Source organism: Vanacampus margaritifer, chromosome 4 (genome assembly GCF_051991255.1).
Source record: "Vanacampus margaritifer isolate UIUO_Vmar chromosome 4, RoL_Vmar_1.0, whole genome shotgun sequence".
NCBI lineage: Eukaryota > Metazoa > Chordata > Actinopteri > Syngnathiformes > Syngnathidae > Vanacampus > Vanacampus margaritifer.
This window is the reverse complement of record NC_135435.1, coordinates 32,693,584-32,714,288: the sequence shown is the minus strand read 5'-3', so window position 1 is coordinate 32,714,288 and position 20,705 is coordinate 32,693,584. Positions and strand designations below refer to the sequence as shown.

At 47.2% G+C, this 20,705-nt stretch overlaps 1 protein-coding gene across 1 annotated transcript; it reads right to left on the bottom strand.

Annotated features, from left to right (window-relative positions):
* Positions 1-1,625: 1,625 nt before the first annotated feature.
* On the bottom strand, positions 1,626-20,107 carry adamts17 (ADAM metallopeptidase with thrombospondin type 1 motif, 17). The gene is made up of 23 exons (XM_077564626.1): positions 19,897-20,107; positions 17,961-18,289; positions 17,286-17,457; positions 13,910-14,082; positions 13,662-13,745; positions 13,429-13,586; positions 13,168-13,211; positions 11,844-11,949; positions 10,756-10,896; positions 10,453-10,603; positions 9,930-10,031; positions 9,677-9,822; positions 9,127-9,296; positions 8,926-9,053; positions 7,325-7,445; positions 7,048-7,128; positions 6,407-6,597; positions 5,108-5,306; positions 4,876-5,011; positions 4,487-4,709; positions 3,440-3,592; positions 3,122-3,311; positions 1,626-2,852 (listed from the first exon to the last, which is right to left on the bottom strand). Exons 1-23 carry the CDS (start codon positions 19,952-19,954, stop codon positions 2,710-2,712), a joined length of 3,399 nt encoding a protein of 1,132 aa, XP_077420752.1. The 5' UTR covers positions 19,955-20,107; the 3' UTR covers positions 1,626-2,709.
* Between the last annotated feature and the right edge of the window lie 598 nt (positions 20,108-20,705).

The window sequence follows — 20,705 nt, the reverse complement described above, 5'->3', positions numbered from 1 at the left end:
TTGGACTCATGCAATCTTGTGGTCAGTCCACGCTGGTGATCTTCTTTCCACATCCAATCCAAATGTTGCAAATGGCTGCTAAATGTCATTTCATTCATAAGACGTTATGACTTGATGACGCGGCATTTGTCTTTGCAATTCATCGAAATTCAATTCCAATTTCAATGATTACACTCCACAATTAGAAAGTTGGCGTAATCGTAAACAAAAATAAAAGACTATTCATACTCATTTGGAGTTGTTTAATTGCACCTTTTATTTGATTTTAAAATGACTCATTTAATAAATTTTGTTTGGTCCAAAAGGAACTTAATAATTTGCATAATTATTAGTGTTCCAAACCAATTTATTTGTCTCAATATTTTTTACATCTTGTTTTGTAACAAAAAACTAAGAATTGTACTCATTGTGATTTCAATGATGACCAAATTATCATTATTATCGTCATGAATATTTTCTTCATAACATGGCGTGACATCCGTCAACATGTCAACGTATGATCAAGAGAAGTCCAACACATGCAACATTCATATTTACATCAAAATGCAATTTTGTCACACAAAACAAAGTTGTTGTTTTTTTTATGCAATCTTGATTTTGTAAGTATAAAATGTCTGCCACGCTCAAACCGCCACACCAAGAAAAAGCTCTCCATTATTCCAAATTTGAGCCACTCGTACCCAAGGCAATACTTCTTTATGCACGCGCACACTTTTATGGCAGCAAAGATAGTGTTGGCCTCGTGCCAGCCAACACGCGCGCGCGCGCACACACCACTTACGAGAAGCCATCTGGAGTTGCATCTCACCCTGCTGTCGCCTCTGATGAAACGCTCACGTGCCAAAGCAGCACCAGGCGTGTGCGGGCGCGTGCGCGCACACGCCTGCGTCCGATTGTCACCCGAAGGTTCCACAGCCTGGACAGCAGGAAGCCGAAGGTGAAGAGGAAAGTTGAGTGAGGGCACTTGACAGCCACTCCAAAGGCAGCCAGCGCGTTCTAAAAATAGATCACCGCTGATGGGACATTGTCATTTCCTTGGAAGGCTGAAAAAAACATCATTTCACATTTGAAAAGATCAATTGAAGTTTTGCATATTGATCCGTTTTCAACCTCGAAAATATGTTATTGCAAAAGTACATATCAAACTTGAGACTCTTGTTTCTTGAAGGTGTCTGACCCCTGCGGTCCTATCTGTGACTTGGCCCGGTGAGTGACGTGGGTGTCGGTGAATGAGAATGTTAGCTGGCCGCTAATTGGCTAATGTTGCCCAATCTGCATATTGTTCAGCAAGGTGATGAAAAGTGCGCTTTTGTTGTCCGTTACACTTGCTTTGAACGAGCGCTGCTAGCCTGGCTACTTGAAATGAGCTAACGGCGTTAGCTTGAACATCCACGACTCGCAGTCAAGTGCGACGTGACGTCCGACTCGGGACCTTCTCTGCCTTGGATGCATTTTCGCCCCCTCCTGACTCGAGCTTCTTGCTGCGTGAACGTTTGTCCACGTGGGAAAAACGTCAAATTTCATTCTGTCCATGTTTTGTGTGGAATATCCTGACCATGTGCAACTTTAGCTTGTTTATTGGCGAGTTTGCCGCAACTTTGGCTTGAACGGTCGCTTAAGCGGAATTGCAACGTTTGTGGAGCGCTGCAACAAGCGCACGCAAAAGTTGCCTTTGTGCAAATCCTAAAAAGTGCGTCTCACCCTCGTGTGGCGTCGGCACAAGATGGACGCGGGCTGGCGTGCGCTTGAGGCTGCTCCAGAACTTTTATTTGTGTCGAGCACCATCAAGTACGCCAAGTACACAAAATGGCAGCTGACTAAACCAAATATCCACATCGTCATCCATGTGTTAAATAATCACAATCATACAATAAAAACAAATACAAAAGATACAATAGCACCTTAGATGAGACTTTTGGTCAGGGAGGGAGGGGGAGGAGCCAAGCGATGATGTCACATTGACAACGTCAAAGTCATATGCTAAGCTGTGATACCAACTTGTGGTCCCGCCCATCAACTTCCCGTCTCAAAACGTACTCGAGATGTTTTTAGCCGCACGTTAGCAAAGCGCTAACGTTAGCAAAGCGCTAACGTTAGCCGCTCAGCCGCGCGTTGGCGTTCCGAGATATGCCAGCGCTCGTTTTGAACGTCCTTTTTGTTTGCAACACGCTAAGGTTAGCGCCAGTCGGCTAATGCATTAGCACCGGAAGCGTTATGAGGTATGTGGAGCACTTCCTGCTTCTGAGCAGGAGGAGGCGGAGTTGATGTTAGCGACATTGGCTAAGCGCAAGCCACAATGCAGTACAACAGCCATTATGAGCAAATGCGGAATTATTAGCATGATGATGATGATGATGATGATGATTCAAATGTGTGCAATGTGGAACACGTAGAAGCAGACGTTTCAAAGCAGAAAAACTCAGCAGATGAAGCAGCAGAAAAAAAGAAAAGAAATGCGACCAAAAGGAAGACAAGCAAAAGCAGTTGCGGGAGCAAAATTAGAAGCAGGACAAGTTGGAGAAGGAGAAACACAAAATGGAGTCAAAAGGAGGAGCAGATGAGACACTTCCAGATGGAGTGCAAGGCTCGCCCCCCCTGCTTTGGATTTGCATATGAAAAACATTGTTTTCAAGTCTTCCTGTCCTGTCCTGTCCTGTCCTGTCCTGTCCGCTCTCCCATTGGTCACCTCTCGTCACTCGGGGTGAGCCCTCATGAGGTCCTGCTGGCGTAAAAGTCTCTGCACGTCTGGCAGCAGCGTTGGTACCAGCGCATGTCCTGGCAAAGATTCTTCTCGCGGATCACGCGGCAGTACACGGGCCACTGGTCGCCAGAACACTTGAAGGTCAGCGCGGCTGAGACGCAAACGAGAAAAAAAAGAAGAAGAATCACAAGGAGAGCCAGAAACCCCAAGAAATAGCAAACAAAATCCAACACCACAGAGTAGAAGTCAAATCAAGGACATAAAAAAAATAAGTACGAGGTACGAGACAAGCGAGCGGACAAAAGTCCAATCATACGCACGAGCAAAAGAACCGCAAGACGTCAAATGCAGAGAAAGTCGAGAAGAAAAGCAAGTGGAAGCACAAGCCAGCAAACGGCGGCGGAGGCGGAGGAGGCGGACCTAGCCTGGGCGAGGTGATGGTGTTGCCGTTGACCTGGTTGACCTCGCGCCGGCAGTCTCCTTCGGGCTGGCACGGGCGATAGGTGGGCGGGCGCGCGGCGATCGGGCACTCGTTGCCGTGGCGACCCGTCACCTTGTGCATGCACTGCACCGCTCGCGACTGCAGGCCCCGCCCACACGACGAGGAGCACTGGCGGCCCACGCAAACGCCAGAAAGTCGTTAGCGGACGCACGCATCCGACCTCGCGTGGATTTTCGCGGGTCAACACGCACACACACAAAATTTTGTCACGTGCCGGTCCATGCCAACATTCGAACCTTGGACCATTGCGCCGTCTTCCACTCGTAGCACCGCGAGAGGTCCTGGCAGGGTTCGTGGCCGGCGGGCCGCAGCAGCGGGTCGCAGCGGCCGCCGGCGCTGCCGCACGTGACGGTGCGAGTGCGCACGCCCGCGCCGCAGCCTTCCGAGCACTGAAAGACAAAATGGCTTCCATTTTGTCTCACCTCCTTTCAATTCTGACAGCAAAATCACATTTGACAACATTACGCTTGAAAATTGGCACTTTTTTCCCCCTGAAGAAATAAATTCATTTTTGTTTTGTTTTTATGATTTTTAAACAGAATAAATTTAAAAAAAAAAAGAATCAGCCTGAAACTTTACAAAAAATGTTGCCAGTTTACAAATGACGAATGAAATGTCAATTCACACCATCAAATGTGGATCTAGTATTTTTCATTCAATTCTCCCCCAACAAAGAAGCTTTTTAAAATTACTTAAATTTTTTTTCAGTTTTACAAGATTAAATATTTCTTTGTATTTTTTCCCCCCTAAATTCCATATTCCACAAGACAAAATGTTAACTTTGCCATTTTAAGGTTGATCTACGTATTTTTATATTTATTTATATACATTTCTATTTATGTATTTTTTTTTTTAACAAATTTAGATTTTTGTAGGAGTAATAGTGTCAGACTTAAATAATATATAATTAATACAAGATTCAAATTCCTTATTCAAAATGTTTTCAAATAAAATAAAATTGTTGACCTTTTTCTACTGAACGCCCCAAAAACATATATTTTAATGTTTAGGATTATTGAGAATAGATATTTTCTTCTTTTTTTTCCCCCTTTCTTTTTTTCATCATCATCATCATCATCATCATCATCGTCGTCATCGCTCTCTCTTTTTTGGGGGGATCAGAATAGATATTTTGAACAAATGACTTTCAGATGGTGTCAGAAAATCCATTGACAAAATCGATGTTTGTTTTTTCCAGGACATTTTTTGGGTGGCATTTCTTATTTTCCAGGCAAAAAGGCCGAACGACGGCGGCGGCGCCGCCATATTTGCGAGCGACCCACCTGCGACCACTCGGACGCTTCCCAGACGCTGAGGCAGAGGCGGCCCTCGCAGGCCTGCAAGGGGGGCGGGCGGGGCCCCGGGCAGCGGCCCCCCTCCCCGTCCGCCGCCTCCTCCTCTTCCTCCCGCCGGCCGTGGCGCCGCTGCTGCACGCACGCCACCTGCCGGCGCTGCGTGCCGGCGCCGCACGTCGCCGAGCACGGGCCCCACTCGCCCGCCGACCACCTGCAACGCACACAAAACGCACACAAAGTACACACAGCGAGAATGTCATATAGGCAGTTTTCAAAAAACAGATTTTAGGATTTCATAGTTCACAGATGACAAGTTTTGTCGGATGTGCGTGCGTACGTGCGCGCGTACGTGCGCACGTACGTGCGTGCGCGCGTACCGGTCGTGGCAGGGTTGCGGGTTGCACGGCCGGACTTGCGGCGGCGGCCGATTGTCGGCTCGACACAACCGATCGTCCGCGGCCTCCGTCGACGTGTTGGCCAAACGCACGCACGACACCGACGTCCTCCTCTCGCCTGCGCACGCACACACACACGCAAAGACCACCCAAAAAACGCGTTGTCACAAATCGCTACCCAAAATGCCATTTGCGTGTGCGTGCGCGCGTGCACCTCCTCCGCATTGCGCGTTGCAGGCGTTCCAGCTGCTGTGCGTCCACATGTAAAGAGCAGGATTGTTGTTATTGTCTTCTTGTTGTTGTTGTTGTTGTTGTTGTTGTTGTTGTTGTTGCTGCTTGTGATGCCGCGACGTGTTGCGCGCCAGCGTGTACTCGTAGTGGATGGCGTACGTTTGGTCGTGGAACAGCAGCACCTGCCAACACACGCACACACATTCAACAAAGGGGAAGCACAAATGTGGATGCGTGCGATATTCATAAAGCGCAGCAATATTTTTTGTTAAATGTGTTTTTCCTCCTTAAAAAAACAAGCTTTTCTTGTGATTCTTGAAAACAAAATGTTTTTCACCTCAGATCATTTTTCCTTCAAATCAAAAAGGGAAAAACATTTTGATCATTTTCAAAATCTTGAAAAATGACCCTTTTTTGGGGGGGGGAAATTGAGTATATTGCCCCGTTAAATTCAATTTCTTCCTTGTAAAAAGTCCTTGTCGATAAAGATGACATTTTCTGGCCAATTGGTTATTTTTCAATTGTTTTCATTGTTGACGTTTTCCATTTAAAATAAACGTTTTATATTGTATAAAAATACAAAAAAACATTTTAAAAAAAGTTCAATTACTTCTTGTTAATAATACTTTTTATTTTTCTGCGCAAAAAGTGGAAACAAAGTATTCTTGTCAAAGAAAAAAAAAACCTTCTCAGTACAAAAAAAAGAAGAAGGAAAAAAGGGGGGGGGGCGTAAAAATATACTTTTGTGCTGACATTCGAAAATCAGCACAAAATGTAGCAAATTTTCTTTTTCCTGAAATAAGTTTACACATTTTCCTCCCAACAAACTTTTAAAATCTTAGTGATGGCTTATTTCTTGTAGAAATGAAATTTCCTTGGTAAAAATAAATAAATAATAATATTTAAAAGAATTTGACATATTTCTCTTGGAAAAAAATGCAAAATAATCATGAAATGAAAAATGTAAAAATTAGAATTTTTTTATGTAAAAATCTAGTTTTCTTTCCCAAAATGATTTTCATGTTTGTCCAAGTAAAATCATCAAAATGCGATGTGGATTTTTTTCGGCTTATGACGATACTGGACAGAATCAAATTCTGACGAGACGATTCATTTAAAAAAATAGAGATGGCAAATGAAATGATTTATATTTTGGACAATAAACATATGAATTAAAGGCAGAAGAACTTCATGTGTGGCAAAAATGTGCACGTTAGCATAAAAATAAAAAAAAAACGCTGTAAAGTGCAATATTTCCTTGTTTGTTGTTGTTGTTTGTTACCATGAGGTGCAGCGGCGTGCGCGTGGGCCCCCTGGCCGACATTTTCTCCCACAATCCTCTCCTCACGTATCGGACGGTGGTGCCGGCCACCTGGAACTCTCCCGGAAGTTCGATCTTCCAGTCGCTGTTGATGGACCTGCCGCCGCCGCCGCCGCCGCCGCCGCCGCCGCCGCCGCCGTCGTCTTTCAAGGCTGACCGCACGCACGCACGCACGCCAAAAGCACAAGACAACAAATTCACATGGATCCTTTTATTATAAAAAAAAATACACATTTGTTGGCAAGATGCGTAATAATGAGAAATCTGTTGATTTTTGCCAAGTTCCGTTTGCAATCTACGGAAGACGATTCGTGCCAGTGAAGAGAGAAAAAAAAAAGTTTGGCCGGATTCGGACTTTCTTCTCAGAATTCTCACTTGAAAGTCAGAAAGACGTTCAACTTTTTTCCTCTCTTTCTTTCCTGGCCAAAACGTCTTCCGTAATAATTGGACAAACATTTGAGGAGACGGAATCATCTTTTGCAGGATTTTTTTTTCTTTCGCAAGCAGAAAAAAACTTTGGAGTCCAATATCGCTTTTTGTCTTTGGAAAGAAATTGGCGGCAGGAAAGGAGCCGCCGCCATCTTGTTTTTGAGCTTTCTTACCCAGAAAGCTGTGCAAAGGTTTGTCCTCCACCACTTTGATTCTTCGCGCTCCGGCAGGAATGACCGCCGCCTCCACGTAACCTGACGCGCGCACGCAAAAACATGGCGGTTGTTTAGCGCACGTCGCACAAACCTTCAAACACAAAATGCGGCGGCAGCGGCGGCCGAGTTTCACACAGAAGCCTGCAAAAAAACCACTGCAAGCAAATGTTGTTGAGGTAGCGCGGGTGTGTGCGTGATGCGCGGGGGGGCGTGTGGGGGGCGTGTGGGGGGGTACCCATGCCGCTGGTGTGGTTGAAGTCCCCCCTGACGACGGTGCACGATCGTCCGTCTCCGTTGCAAACGCCGCAAACGTCTTCTTTGGACGACGAGCTGATGACGCCGTCGCAGCCGATTTTCTAACAGCAAACAAACAGAACAACGCAAACATTCACTGCAACTCGGACTCCAATCAAATCTCTTTTTTCAAAGTCCGATTTTTTTTGACACACACACAAAAACAAGGGCAAGAAATGGTCCGATTTCTGCCAATTTTTTTGTGTGCCGTCAACTCGTGACGTTGAACACGAAAGTCTTGGAAAACAAATGTTTTGTCCTCAGCATGAATTAAGGGACTAAAAAACAAGTTATTTTATTCTGGATCTATTTTTGATTTCATTGTCCAAATTGTATTTTGCCAAATATGGGCATCAAAGGAATCCAAAATGGGTCAGGCCCGCTTTTGACCTGTGACCTGCCGCAAGCGTGCCCATATTTGGAAGTGCTTGCGTAGCGGCTTCAAATTTGATCAAAAGCTTGATTGAACCCGAGAATAAAAGACAGTGAGACCGGGTTCTGGTTTTCAAGGCGGACCGGAAGATCGGGGCCACGTCAACGTGACTGATGTCATCTTGGAACACACAAAACGTTTTGGACTGAACCTGAAGGCGTGCGTGTGCGTTCAAAGTAGGTCAAAATAAGCGTGTGTGCTGGCGGCAAACACACTCGCTTACATGGAGTGTTGTTTGTTGTGTGTGCACGTGAGCGTGTGTCAAGATAATCACATCCATATTGGACACGCCCTTCCGCACGCGTGTGTGTGCGTGTGTTAAGTGCTTCCAGATGTGCAGACAAACAACAGACAAACGTCACGTCCACTCCTTCTCATCATCTGTGATTTAAAAAAACAAAAAACCTCTTTTAGTGCAGTTAGCTCAACATCCTCAAACAAATCAGCTGGAAACGAGTTGACAAAAATTGCTGCTTGAAAATGGTCAAGAATGGTTTGAAAAGCAAGTTTCGAGCCTCAAAAACTCGAACTCCAGCTTTTAGAGGTTTTGTGGTCACTTGCGGAGGTGGCAAATCCAAAACCAGTCCAAACCAGGCCACAGTTTGTCTTTAGCCACAGCTGCTAGCTAGCTATAGCTCGGGGCGCCCCTGCTAGCGAGCTAGCTAGCGGACCGAATGCTTTGAAATGAGCAAGAATTGTGCTTAGGAAAGATGAAAGTCAGATGCTCGAATTCGAGCATCCGAATGATTGCACGTGTTTACGCGGCCTTACAAAAGCCCACAAAACCCCAACATCGCCAATATTCGGGTTTTCAAAGTATATTTCATAGTCTGTTTACTCGAGTCATCAACAGAGTCGTCGATATGCTCAACCATTTTGAAAAGATGACTTAGTGTGCTTCGATATCGTCTGCGGGATCCTTCAAACCACGCAAGTCAACGCAACGTTTCAAATGTACACTTTCAAGTTGTAATAACAATCTTGACCACTAGATGGCCTCCAACCCCCAAGACCGTCTGGCCAGTTGAGTAGAATCGGTGGCAGGACTCACATATGTGAGGTGACTTGACTTGACTTCATTTAGCTTAGCTTAGCTTATTTGAGCGTACCTGACACCTGCCGTTGACGCACAGGTCGGCCTCGTAGGGTCCGCACGGCGTTCCGTCCATCACCCTGTCGGCCATCAGCACCGAAAGCTCGCGACCCACCGGACTGCACAGCAACACGCACGGCTTCTCTAACGCACGCACACGCACACAGATGAGCGCGCGCACACACACACGCACACACAAAGCAGGTGCAAAGGTCACCATCGTCCACGACGGCCGTTAGCATGTGGCTCTTCTTCTTGCCGGCGTGTCGGTCGTACGACAAACACTGAAGGTCTCGGAAGTTGGGCGCCCCCTTTGGGCACGGAGGTCCCTCGCAGGCTTTGTGCTCCACGCTGGCCTTCTGGCACGGGTGCCCGCCCGGACCCGGCCTGTGCGCGCACACATGCAAAATAAGGCCATGTTATGTCGTGATAGTTAGCATCGAAATCCAGCCTACACTGTAAAAAAAAAAAAACACTGTGACAATAAAGGACTGTAAAACCAAAAAGGTTTTTTTACAGTATGAAATATATTGAATATGTATCAACCCAAACTGGATTTTTTTTTAAATATATATAAATATAATTTTGCATTTTTACTGTTAAAAAAAAAAGCACAAAAGCTTGCATCAAAGGCTAAAGACCAACTGTGGCAGTGTTTTCGCTTTCAGGTGTTACGACCCCAGTTGAGGAGCTGGCGCCATGTTGGCCAGCCAAGTAGGGCCGAGTGGGTACTACGGAGTGGACAAAGCGGCGCGTTGCGTACGTACGGCGGGTTGTCGCACTTCCGCTGTCTGAACTGGACGCCGGTGGCGCAGGTCCGACTGCACATGCTCCACGGACCCCACCGACTCCAGTCGCCGTCCACGTGCTGCGGGATCGGCGTCTTACTCACGCACTCCCCTGCGCGGCACCACTGACACACACACACGCACACACACACCATGTTGACAAACACGTGAGCGCACACACAGGTGAGTGGAGACGAGCAAAAGAAGGAGCGAGCGAGTGAGCAAGCGCCACCTTGTCGGGTCCGCACTGAGTCCCGTCCAGAGGAGGGTCCAGTTTGGTCTTGCAGGAGGCGTCGCCCTCCACCAGGCACCACAAGCCGGCGCACATCAGGTGCTGCCGGACACACGCGTCACGGATTCAGCCATTCGTGCATCCATTCATGTGCTCATCGATTCCGTTCATGCATTGAAGGATTTGCAGCACTTTGCGCGAGTGAGTGAGTGAGTGTGACGAGACGGCGCCAGGAGACGCTCGCTAAACAGGACCAACCAGCTGGTGACCGAGCAGACATCTGGTGAACACGTGATTATTTGGACAGCAAAAGCCATTCTTGAGATGAACGCATGAATGGACACAAGAAGGCATGAAACATGAATGTCGGACCGGATGAACAAATGAATGACGCAAGGAAGGACGGGCGTCACGACAGATGCATTACGCTCATTCGTGGATTCATGTGCTCATCTATTCCATTCACGTGTCCATCTGTGCGCTCATCATGAAGACGAGGAGGAGGAAGAAAGACGCGAAGCACCTCCATGTCGGAGCAGAAGGTGGCGTTGGTCCCGAAGAGGATCTGACACTGCTCGTCCACGCTGTAATGCATCCCAGGAAGCTTGTGGGAGAGGCGGAGCTGGTAGCGACTCCTCGGGTCCGTGTGCGTCAAGCACGCGCTGGACTTGGACCTGATGGCCGCACGGACAAAAAGGGACAAATCATGCAAATGAGCCCGTAGTACGCCAGCAACGTGGACGCGAGCGAGCCGGCAACGAAGAGTGCAAAAAGAGTCCGCGCCACGAGACCGATATGCAAATGAGGAAGGACGCCAGCCAATCACCTGAGGAACTTCTCCAGGTCGTCGCGGCTGCAGGACGACCAGGACAGGTCGCTGGGGTTGCGGCCCTTCACCCACTCGCCGGACATGATGTAGGCGTGGCCGCTGCACGAGGCGTGCTCGTCGTCGTGGCTCATGCCCAAGCTAGCAAACACGCACACACACGCGCACTGACACAAGAGCTCGCCAACGTATCTCGGACAAAAAAGTCAAAACAAAACACGCCGCCATATTGTTCCGATACGTTGATCCCTCGCTGTAATGCGGTTCCCCTTCACAGCCTTGCTTTTTTCCCGCTGATTTTTGTGGGTGGGGCAATTTTGCATGCTTTGTTTTGGTGTGTTTTTTAATGCACTTTCATTTTCACAAGGCATGTTTTGGCCCTTTTATGTTTAAAACATTTTTTAAAAAATGTGGAGCAACTCAATGTGTGCGTGCATTAGCAAGTCAGTGCCTCAATATCAAGTCTTATTAGAGATTGTTGCCGTTACGTAGAAAAGCACAATATTGTGCTTTTTTTGGTATGCTCTTTTTTTTTCTTTCTTTTTTTTAAATAATCGCCAACCGCCCTACAATATTGTGATCATTATCGTATCGTGATGTTTGGATATCGTTACATCCCTAAAAAGGGACACATTCCAAGAAATGTCCGGTCTGTTGTTGTCCATGCCAAAGCCCCCCCGCCCAAAAAATTGAAAAAAAAGAAAGAAATTGGAACCAAACAGATTTGGATTGGAATGAAAGTCGGTGAACTTGTCGATAGTGATGACACAACCCTAAATGTCAAATTGGAGGTGAATGTGAGCAGGCCTTCGGGAGCTACGTCCCGCCCAATTGGGACATTTGGGGCAAAAAGGGGCGTGGCCGTCTTCTACCTCAAGAACGGCAACCATTAAGAAGAGCAGCGCATGTTTCACCAACCTTTTTTTTTTGTTGTTGACTTCAATTCCATTTTTTTCCCCTGAAATGTCATCTCTCACATGTTCTCGAACACAAATCAAAAGAGCGGTAAACCGAATGAGGAGCGGACGCATGGGCGCCCTCGATGAGCTGCGTTGCGATTGGGCGACTTAGCGCGAGTGCGAACTCACTTGTGTCCCAGCTCGTGCGCGATGGTGAAGGCCAAGTTGAGGCCGTTGTCCTCCGCCAGGACGCACTTGCGCTTGGCGCTGCACATGCCGCCCAGGTAGGCGATACCTGCGCACGCATACACAAACGGGGCCCGTTAGCCACATGCTAACCAAACGCCTGCCGAAAAAAAAGAGCTTGGAGAGAAACATCAATAAATATAAACACACACACATGCACCAAAAGATACAACAAGGCACACGCAAAAACATAAAAACGGCCAAAAAGACAAAGTAAAACTAAGAGCAAAAAAAGGAACGTTATGGACGCCATCTGAACGTCGTCTTTGTCAGTAGTGTTCATTTTGTCAATGAAAACAAAACAAAAATAATTTCGTCAACTCACATTTTTCAGCGCACTAAAACTAGACAAGACTAAAACCCTCATTAATAAACAAAAATTGTCAAACAATGAAGAGAAAACGAAAATGTACTTAACTTATTAAAAACTGAATCTAAAATCTACGGACATTTTATTTTATGGGGGGAAAAAAACAAGACAAAAATGATATGATTTTGTCAAATCTTGTCTGTGCTCATCTGTCATGTGACACACACCCTTTCAAATTTGCAGCTAGCTAATTAGCTAGCTAGCTAGCAAGTCCAACATGCACAAACACATGGGACAGACAAAAGGCGGATTCCCGTTGAAAGGTAAAAAAATCAATTTGAAAAAAGTAACAATGATAGTCATGACGCAAAATTAATCCAATGGCGATAACGTTCCAACAATAATGCTAATCCCTCCACTAACTAATGCTGTCTAACTTACTAGCTCGTAGCATGTAGCCACTTGTTGATTTGTTGCTTGTCATCAAAACATGAGAGAACTTTTGTTGGGAAATATTTTTAAATCCAAAATGTTCAACATCATCGGCTGAGCAAAAAAAAAAAAAACTGGGCTTAAATGAAACGAAAACGTTGACACTTTTTGTTGACTAAAACTAGACAAATACAATTGTTTTCTTGGACTAAAATCAATGCTAAATTTATAGTCGACTACAAATAGAGTTCATGAAAACGGGATGAGGTTGACTAACTACGATAAAAACCAACAAGCGGGATTGAAACTGGCCACCATTTTAAAATGGTGGCTAAAATGAACACTATTTGTCAACTTTGTGACAAAGAAGTGACTCCAGTCTGTCAGTCTGTCCGTGCGCTCACAAAGAAGAAAAGCCAAAGGAGGCGGCGTGACGGCGAGCGACCATCAGACCCGGGAACACAAAATTCAATTCAATGTGTGTGCGTGTGCGTGTGGCAGGGAAAGACATGGAGGACGCTTTACCAACGGTGTCGCACGGTTCCTCCTTGTGCACGCAGAAGTCGGTCCTGAAGATACACAAAAGTCAAAATCAGAAAAAGAAGTTGGCCATTCGATGACGCTGACGAGTGACGCCGATCAATTTGAGCTTGATCAGCTGCGATATATTTTTTAAATGCATTTTTATTTTCACTTGTAGTCGAATGTTGTCAGTTTTGGTCCTCACACCGCTGGCTTCTTGGGGTTAACGAAAACACGATGACGCCGCCGCCGCCGCCAACCCACCTGGTGACGAGCACGGCCGTGTCCACGGGCGGGACGTGCTGGCGTCCTCCGGGAAGGTGATTGCTTCCCGTGTGGCGCTGCGCTCCAAATTCTTGATGCTGCCACTGACAGAAGCTTTCCAGGGAACGTTCGCCGTGATGGCCGACCTTCAGCTTCTCCTGACGGCACCAAACAGGAAGCTTGCAAAACCACCGATTGACAGACGCCGGAAGACGGTTCGATAGGACACTCACGGGGCGGCTGTGAAGCAAAACCAACTTTGTGACACGAATGTTGATCCTCACGCCCAAACTTTGGTGCCGGAACATGTTGTACACCTGAAACACGCACGCACACAAGACAGAAGGCAGGACGGACGGCTTCAAAGCGCAGAATTTGTGAAGCGTTTGCCGAGCCGCGTTCTGCTGCAATTTGCTGCGACCGCGTCAAGCGTTCCCGAAGGAATGCGCTTTGACGGAAGTTGTGCGAGGCGTGCGCTTGCCATGTTCATGACGGTCAACAAGAACCTCTTGGCGGCGTCCGGCCCGTGGTACTGGACCATGCTGGAGTCGGCCACCAGCAGCGTTTCCACCGTGTACGCGTCCTCCGGGTCGATCAGCGCACGCTTACGCCGACGTTCCTCGCCGACCTTCCAACTCTGCCGCTTCTTCTCGGCTGTCAACACACACGAGGGACACGTGTTGATTGGCTGGCAGAAAACCAAGAAAAGAACTTGAAGGAATTTGTTTGGAATGAACGTGATCGTATTTCATGTCCAATGAAAACGATTAGGACTTGAACTTGCCCCATTTGGATGAATTCCCGTGTTGACTTGAATGGCGCCCGCTGACCAGTTTTATCATCCACAGCATTTACAGGACATACACATGGTGTGAGTACGTTGACGCCGCGGCCATATTGGATGAGGCAAAGTGAAGCCCCGTTCACTTTCTCCTTGGAGACGTTTCATCGAGCCACAATTCATATTGGATCCTATTCCGACCCAATCTTCCGAATTATTTGCAGATTTAATGGCAAATACGCTTGCCACATCCAATATGGCGAACGGGCTTTGAAGGGGCCACCCGTTTGAACGCTGTCTGCGGCAGAATTGAAAAGAAAAGGAAAGCCAAATGCAAGCTCCTTTTCGAAGCCCAACGGATTTGTCGCTCCTTCCCGCGGCTTCTTTTTCAAGTTTTGGACAGCAATGTTGTTTGGAGTTTGTCCCTCCTCACTTGCCGTCTTGTGCCGGGCCCGGCGTCCTCGGAACGCCGTACGTTGTTTGGGAACGCCGCGCTTTTCATTTGTCCTTGGCCGTAACAAAGCGACGAACGCCTGACCTGCGTTGCGTTGACTGAAAGTCGGACGTCAAAGTGTGGAAGACGACGGCAACATCCAAACGCACAACACACTAAGTTGCTTACAATAACAAAATAAAAATCTGAGTGATGAGCAACTCGACATTCGTATATTCAAAGGATGAAAAATAGAAAGCATGTTGTGGAAAAGCACGAGCATCTGCACTAAAGCGCTCGCCATTTTGACGCTCGGCTGCCGGCGTTACGCGATTCCGCCACCAAAGTCGTCCTGTCAATCGTTTTGAAGAATGTTCATTCATATCCGATGATTTACAAAATGGAACTTGTCGGACGTTTGAAAGATTGATTTCAAACACGCACACGCGCGCACACACGCACACGCGCACACACGCACACTCTTCATTGAACGCACGCTCACCGGCTCCGTGTCTGACTCGCTTGGGAACATGTGGAAAGTATTAAGAGTGTGTGCGCGCATTTGTGTGTGTGTGTGTGAGTGTGTGTGTGTGTGTGTGTGTGTGGTCTTGGCTGAGAGGGCTTATGTAACTTTTGTGGGGTCAAGCTGCTTCGCTTAATGAGCGTGCACGACCACACGCTCGCGCTTTGACTAGCGTTCTCTTGTTACAGTCTGCTTGCATTGAGTCACACTTGAACTTTTCAAATCCCGCCTCACACTTTGACTTTCTTCAGGGCTGACTCGTGTTTCTTTACGTGCAAAGTGCCGAGTCATCCGTTTACGTCCGAAAAGCTGAAAAGTCGCGGCAAGTCGACTTTTCAATTGAAACGGCCGAGTCACTCTTTGACATCTGAAGCGCCAAGTCACGTTTTGACATTGGAGCAGCCGAGTCGTACTTTTAACTTCTTGTGTGTGCGTGTGAGGTCGCCGGAAGCCATTTTGCAATCAGCTTTCCTGCCACCTACAGGATGGGAGTACTGAAGAAAATGGCACTCATCTGAATCCATGACTGGATAGCCGATAGGCCAAGCCTTTTGAAGCCACGAGGCGGCCATATTGCTCCTCCCGAGAAAGGTTTTCTCCACATCCCATCCCATACAGTAACAGCATCCAAATTGGACAACACATCTAGAGTAGTTCATAGTGGAAATGATTTATGTTTCCAATGTGTTAAACAAGAGGACTTGCCTCAGCCAAATCTATTATTGGGGTCTAAGGAACGGCGTGCTAAAAGAAAAAGGGGGTCTTTCTTCAGAGCAGCACATAGCGTCCACCACTTGTTAAGTTATTTATTTATTTTCAACTTTTTATTTTTGAATAGCGACCACCCGCCCACAACCTCCCAGCCACGCCTCCGGGCCCTAAACTAACTGCCGACAAGCTGTCTATGTCTCATCTGTACGTATGCCGTACAGTTTATACAGTAAAGTTGCGAGATGGGAGGAGCAAGATGGCCGCCATGTTGCTGCAACGGCTTGCACGGGCGTGTACGGGCTATCGGCTACCCAGTCCTACACTCGGATCAGTGAGAAAATGTGCTGGCTGGCCTGTGCATGATCCTGTGCATGTTCTGCATCCTGCGCATGTTTATGTTTCACTTGACAAACGTGCGCCTGTTCATGACTGATCACATGCATGCGTCATTATCATTTTATTTGGTGTTACCCGTCTTTATTCCATGGCCGCTTTTTACTCCATTACAGCACTTTGTATGAAATGAAATTTCGCATCGATTTTGGTCTGTGAGACAAAGTGACGTCAGAACCGCAGACCGTCAACCGCACAACTGAGTGAGCTCGGTTTTATTTAAGAGGAGCGGCTGTCAGCGTCAAAATGTGCAAATCATCCCGTGGATTCGACTGCCTTTGAAAAGTAGTCCGCTAGCTGCAGCCGCTAGTACCGTTAGCACGCTAACACTGCAGACGCCGGCAACAGGCACCGCGCAGTACAATGTCAGCGGAATTCATTCTTCTTTTCGTGCCCTTAATTGGCCATCGGACGTGATTTTTGTACAAAGTTGTTTTGCCTTGACGTTGCTCGCAATTGTTTCCGCCGGCAATAAGAACGGCAGGCAACGGCAACGTTCCGCAGGACCAGCCAAGTCATCCTTTGCGCCGCCGCTGGCAAAACGCTCCCGGGAAAAAGTTCCAAATAAAAGCCTTTCTTGGCATTGCGCTGCACATATGACTCGGTAAGGGAAGTTTTATTTTGAAGTTGGCCTTCCGTCCGTGTTTTGCCAGATGTGTTAAATATGTCAAATATTGACTTCTCTGAATTGGTCATTGCGCTAGCGGCTCTTACGCCGGAAATGCGGCAGCGTGCCGGAGTACTTTAAGCCCTGCCGATGTTCCCGTGCGTGAGTCTGTTAGTCCCGTTATTCTTTCTGCTCCCGTCAATGGCCGTGACCCCGTTGACGTGCAAAATCCTGTTCCGTTCACGTTCCTTTTCTTGTCCCTGTTCCTTTTCTTGTATCCCATTTCCCTCATCTTGGCCTTCTTGTCATTTGTATTCCCTGTTGCTGCCCACGTCCCTTTTCCCATCCAGATCCTGTTTGTGTGTCGGAGTACATCGCTTGTGACTGCGACGGTTGGCGCGAGGCTAACCTGGTTTGCGTCGCTGTTCTCGAGCGCGGTCCGCCTCCCGATGGGACCGCCGCCGCCGCCGCAGCAGCTGATGTTTGATTCCCGAGAGCCACGCCAGGGAACTGTTGTTGTGCTGCTGCTCCTCCAGGGGCCGGATGAACAGAACCTCGCCGTCCACGTGTATCAGACCCGTCTGGAACAGGAAAGGAGACCACATATGTTCCGAGTCGCACTTTTACACTCAGAATGCTGAGTCGTACTACTCTGACATGTGGAGAGTCCCACTTTTGCTTCCAACATGCTGACTCATGTTTTGAGTCCTGTACTGTCGTTTACATTCAAACAGATGGATCACTCGTACACGCCCAAAAGTGCTGAGTCACCTTTTTACATTCAAACGGCCGACTGGAAACTTTTTACGTCTTCAGTGATTACGGACAAACAAATGAGGCCACTCTTTGACATTCAACGTGCTGAGTCACATTTTGTCACTCAAACTGCTGAGTCACACTTTCAGAGGTGGCAAATCCAGGTCCAAAAAGTAAAAAGCCTGCCACAGTTTGGCTTTAGCCCCTTTGTGCTAGCCAGCTAGCTAACTCCCTAGCAAGTAAGTGTGGTCCCGCATGCCGCGTCACTTTTACGTACAAAGTCGGTCGGACCCTGGTCCTTTTTCTTTCTGCGTGTGTGCGTGCGTACCAGGCCTCCGCAGGCAGTGAGGGACACCAGCGAGCCAGGTCGGTCCAGGACAGACCCCGAGTAGAGGCAGAGCTGGTTCCGGTCCATTCGCACGCACTCGGTCCACGTCCTCCCGACCCGCCGTTCCTCCACCAGCAGATGGGTCGCCAGCAGGCCGCCATCGCCATCGCCGCCGCCATCGCCGCCGTCTCTGCTGGCGTAGAGCCGGAGGTTCTGCCCGAACGCCGGCAGCGACACCAGCAAGTGGTCCTGGTCGCCAGGTGTGGACAGCAGCGTGGGGAACACCTCCGCCGATTCCTCGGAATCCGCCTCGCTGCCGACCACCGCCACTGAGCAAACGCACGGCACCATCAAGTCACTCAAATGTTGCTTTTTTGTTGTTGTTTTTACAGAAAGCGGCAAAAAAAAAAATTCCACTTAGAACTATAAGGAAGCGCAAATTATGTACACATGTTTGCTATTTGTGGGGAAAAGAGACCAAGCAAAAATGACTGGGGAGTCCTCGAGCTACGTGGCACATTTTAAAGTTATTTCAAGTTGCGCTGTCGTTACCTCCAGCAACGGACGTCCATCAGGCGCGTCACATTTCCATGTTTAAACTTGAATTAATAATTTTTTTAAATTACTGTACAAAGTATTTTGATGTAAATATGGACTTTAACGGGAAAATCCGATTTAAGTCGGAATTCGAGTTACATCGCCAGTGTAAGAACGGAATCCGCCGTACCTTGAGGACTTGATTTTCACGCATGAGCAAACACAATGCGCTGAGGTAAGAAAAAGTCAGCCCCTCCCCTCCAAAAGGAAACTGCGGAGTGCGCAGGGTTCGCACACTCTACTATAAAGGGAAGATAAAAGATGATAGGTGCAGTCAGAGTTAAACAGTCAGGGCTCTTTGTACTCATCTGGGCATTGGTGGAGCATGCACGATGGAGAAAAAGCTTTTTAAACGGCACAACGCACCTTTAAGTAGCTTAGCGCCACCGCCGTGTGAAGGTGCGAGTGCACGAATAATGTATCCGTTCCACTGTAAAGCGTCTTTGAGAGTCTAGAAAAAGCGCTGTATGAATCCCATGCATTATTATTATTAACAGGTTTGAGAATTTGGCTGAGCCGTTCAGAGCTGGTTATTCTCCAAACACATGACATTGCAACCTTTAAAGTGGGAGTTCAGTTACAGGAGAAGAACTTGGACTTTTTGCGAAACAATTAGATTTCTCTCGCAAAACATTTGATTCATCGATGCAAACACCTCAAGGTGAAGTCCCGCATCGATAGTTGGAAGCATGATCTCAAGCTACACAAAAAAATAATAATAATCCTTGTATTTCATGACAAACAAAAATGCGCACAGACTATTTTCTTCAATGAATCGATATATTCTTTAGGATTCAATTCCTTACTTTTCGGGGGGTTCTCCTTTTTTTAATTTTCTTTTTTACTTCTTGATGCTGTTCAACTGTTAAAATGTATATTGTATGACAATGTGTGCCTTAACTGTTTGTATTTGAATTATGAATAAAAAAAATACAAATAAAAACGTTGCTCCATGTTACCTTCCCAGCAAAAATAATAATAATAATAAACACTGCTAAGTTACAACGACAACGCAAAATACAGCTTTGATCTATCTTATCGTCTGAGTTCTGACGGTGACGTCACCAGTCAATCACTCAATCCATCTATCGATCGGCCAGAAATGGACTTTTCCTCTCTGAACTCGTGCCGAGACGTAAAATGGGCGCTTGTTAAGTCGTAACAATGCTTCGAGCGTATTTGGACAAAAGAAGGCGTTGAAAGCACACACGCGTGTTTAATTAGTCGTCAATTGAAGCTGACAAGTCTCCTTCAGGTGCTTTCCCAAAGTATTTGTACTCCGTTACTTGGCAGCCAGCAGCACACAAGACGCCACACGAAAGCCACAAGGCAAACTTACCGGACACTTCCGCGCACAACAGCGCCACCAGCAGGCGCGCCACACGGCCGCTCCGCATGCCGAAGCCAAGAACCGCACCGGGACCGGGACCAGAGCCGCTCGCCACGACCGGGACCACAACCGGGACTCGGACGGACGGCAAGAAGCAGCGCGAGTCCGCCACACTTTTTTTTTCTTCCCCAAAAGTGGATCAAATGGAGCAAGGACGTGGACACGCCCACGCCAGCCGGCTCCGCCTCAGGCGCTTGACGATTGGCCAGCTTCGACTTTTGGCCACAGGAGAGCGCCGCCACTCATTGGCCGGCCTGGCTGTCCATCAGAGCGGGGCGGGAAGTGAAACTTTTTTCTTTTTTAATGTAGTCATCATTCAAATAGAAACAGATAAGGCACACCTTGTCATACAAAATACATTTCACAGTTGAACAGCAACAAGAAACAACAAGAGAGAAAATTACAAAGGAAAGCCAAAAAAGTGAGGAATTGAATTCAAATGAAAATAGTCTGTGGGCGTTTTTGTTAGTCATGAAATACAAGGATTTTTTTTTTTTTTGTATAACAATTGAGATCATTCTTCCAACTGTTGATGCGGGACTTGAAGTATTTGCGTCGATGAATAAAAGGTTTCGCAAGAGAAATGAAATTGTTTCGCAAAAAGTCCAAGTTCTTCTCCTGTAACTGAACTCCCACTTTTGTTTTTGTTTTTTTTGCTTTATTAATTCCAACTCCAACATCCGATTCAAACTGAGCACACAAACCTGAACGGTGCTGCCAAACAAGACACGAGAAAATGTGTCATATTGAGAAGCTTG

Excerpts from the sequence above, each read along its gene's own strand:
- adamts17 (XM_077564626.1), bottom strand. The coding sequence starts at position 19,954 with ATGCGGAGCGGCCGTGTGGCGCGCCTGCTGGTGGCGCTGTTGTGCGCG. Across the intron at positions 9,054-9,126 it reads AACGGCCGTCGTGGACGATG|AGAAGCCGTGCGTGTTGCTG; the intron begins GTGACCTTTGCA and ends TGCGTGCGTTAG. Across the intron at positions 3,312-3,439 it reads AGACGGCGCAATGGTCCAAG|TGCTCCTCGTCGTGTGGGCG; the intron begins GTTCGAATGTTG and ends GTGGGCCGCCAG.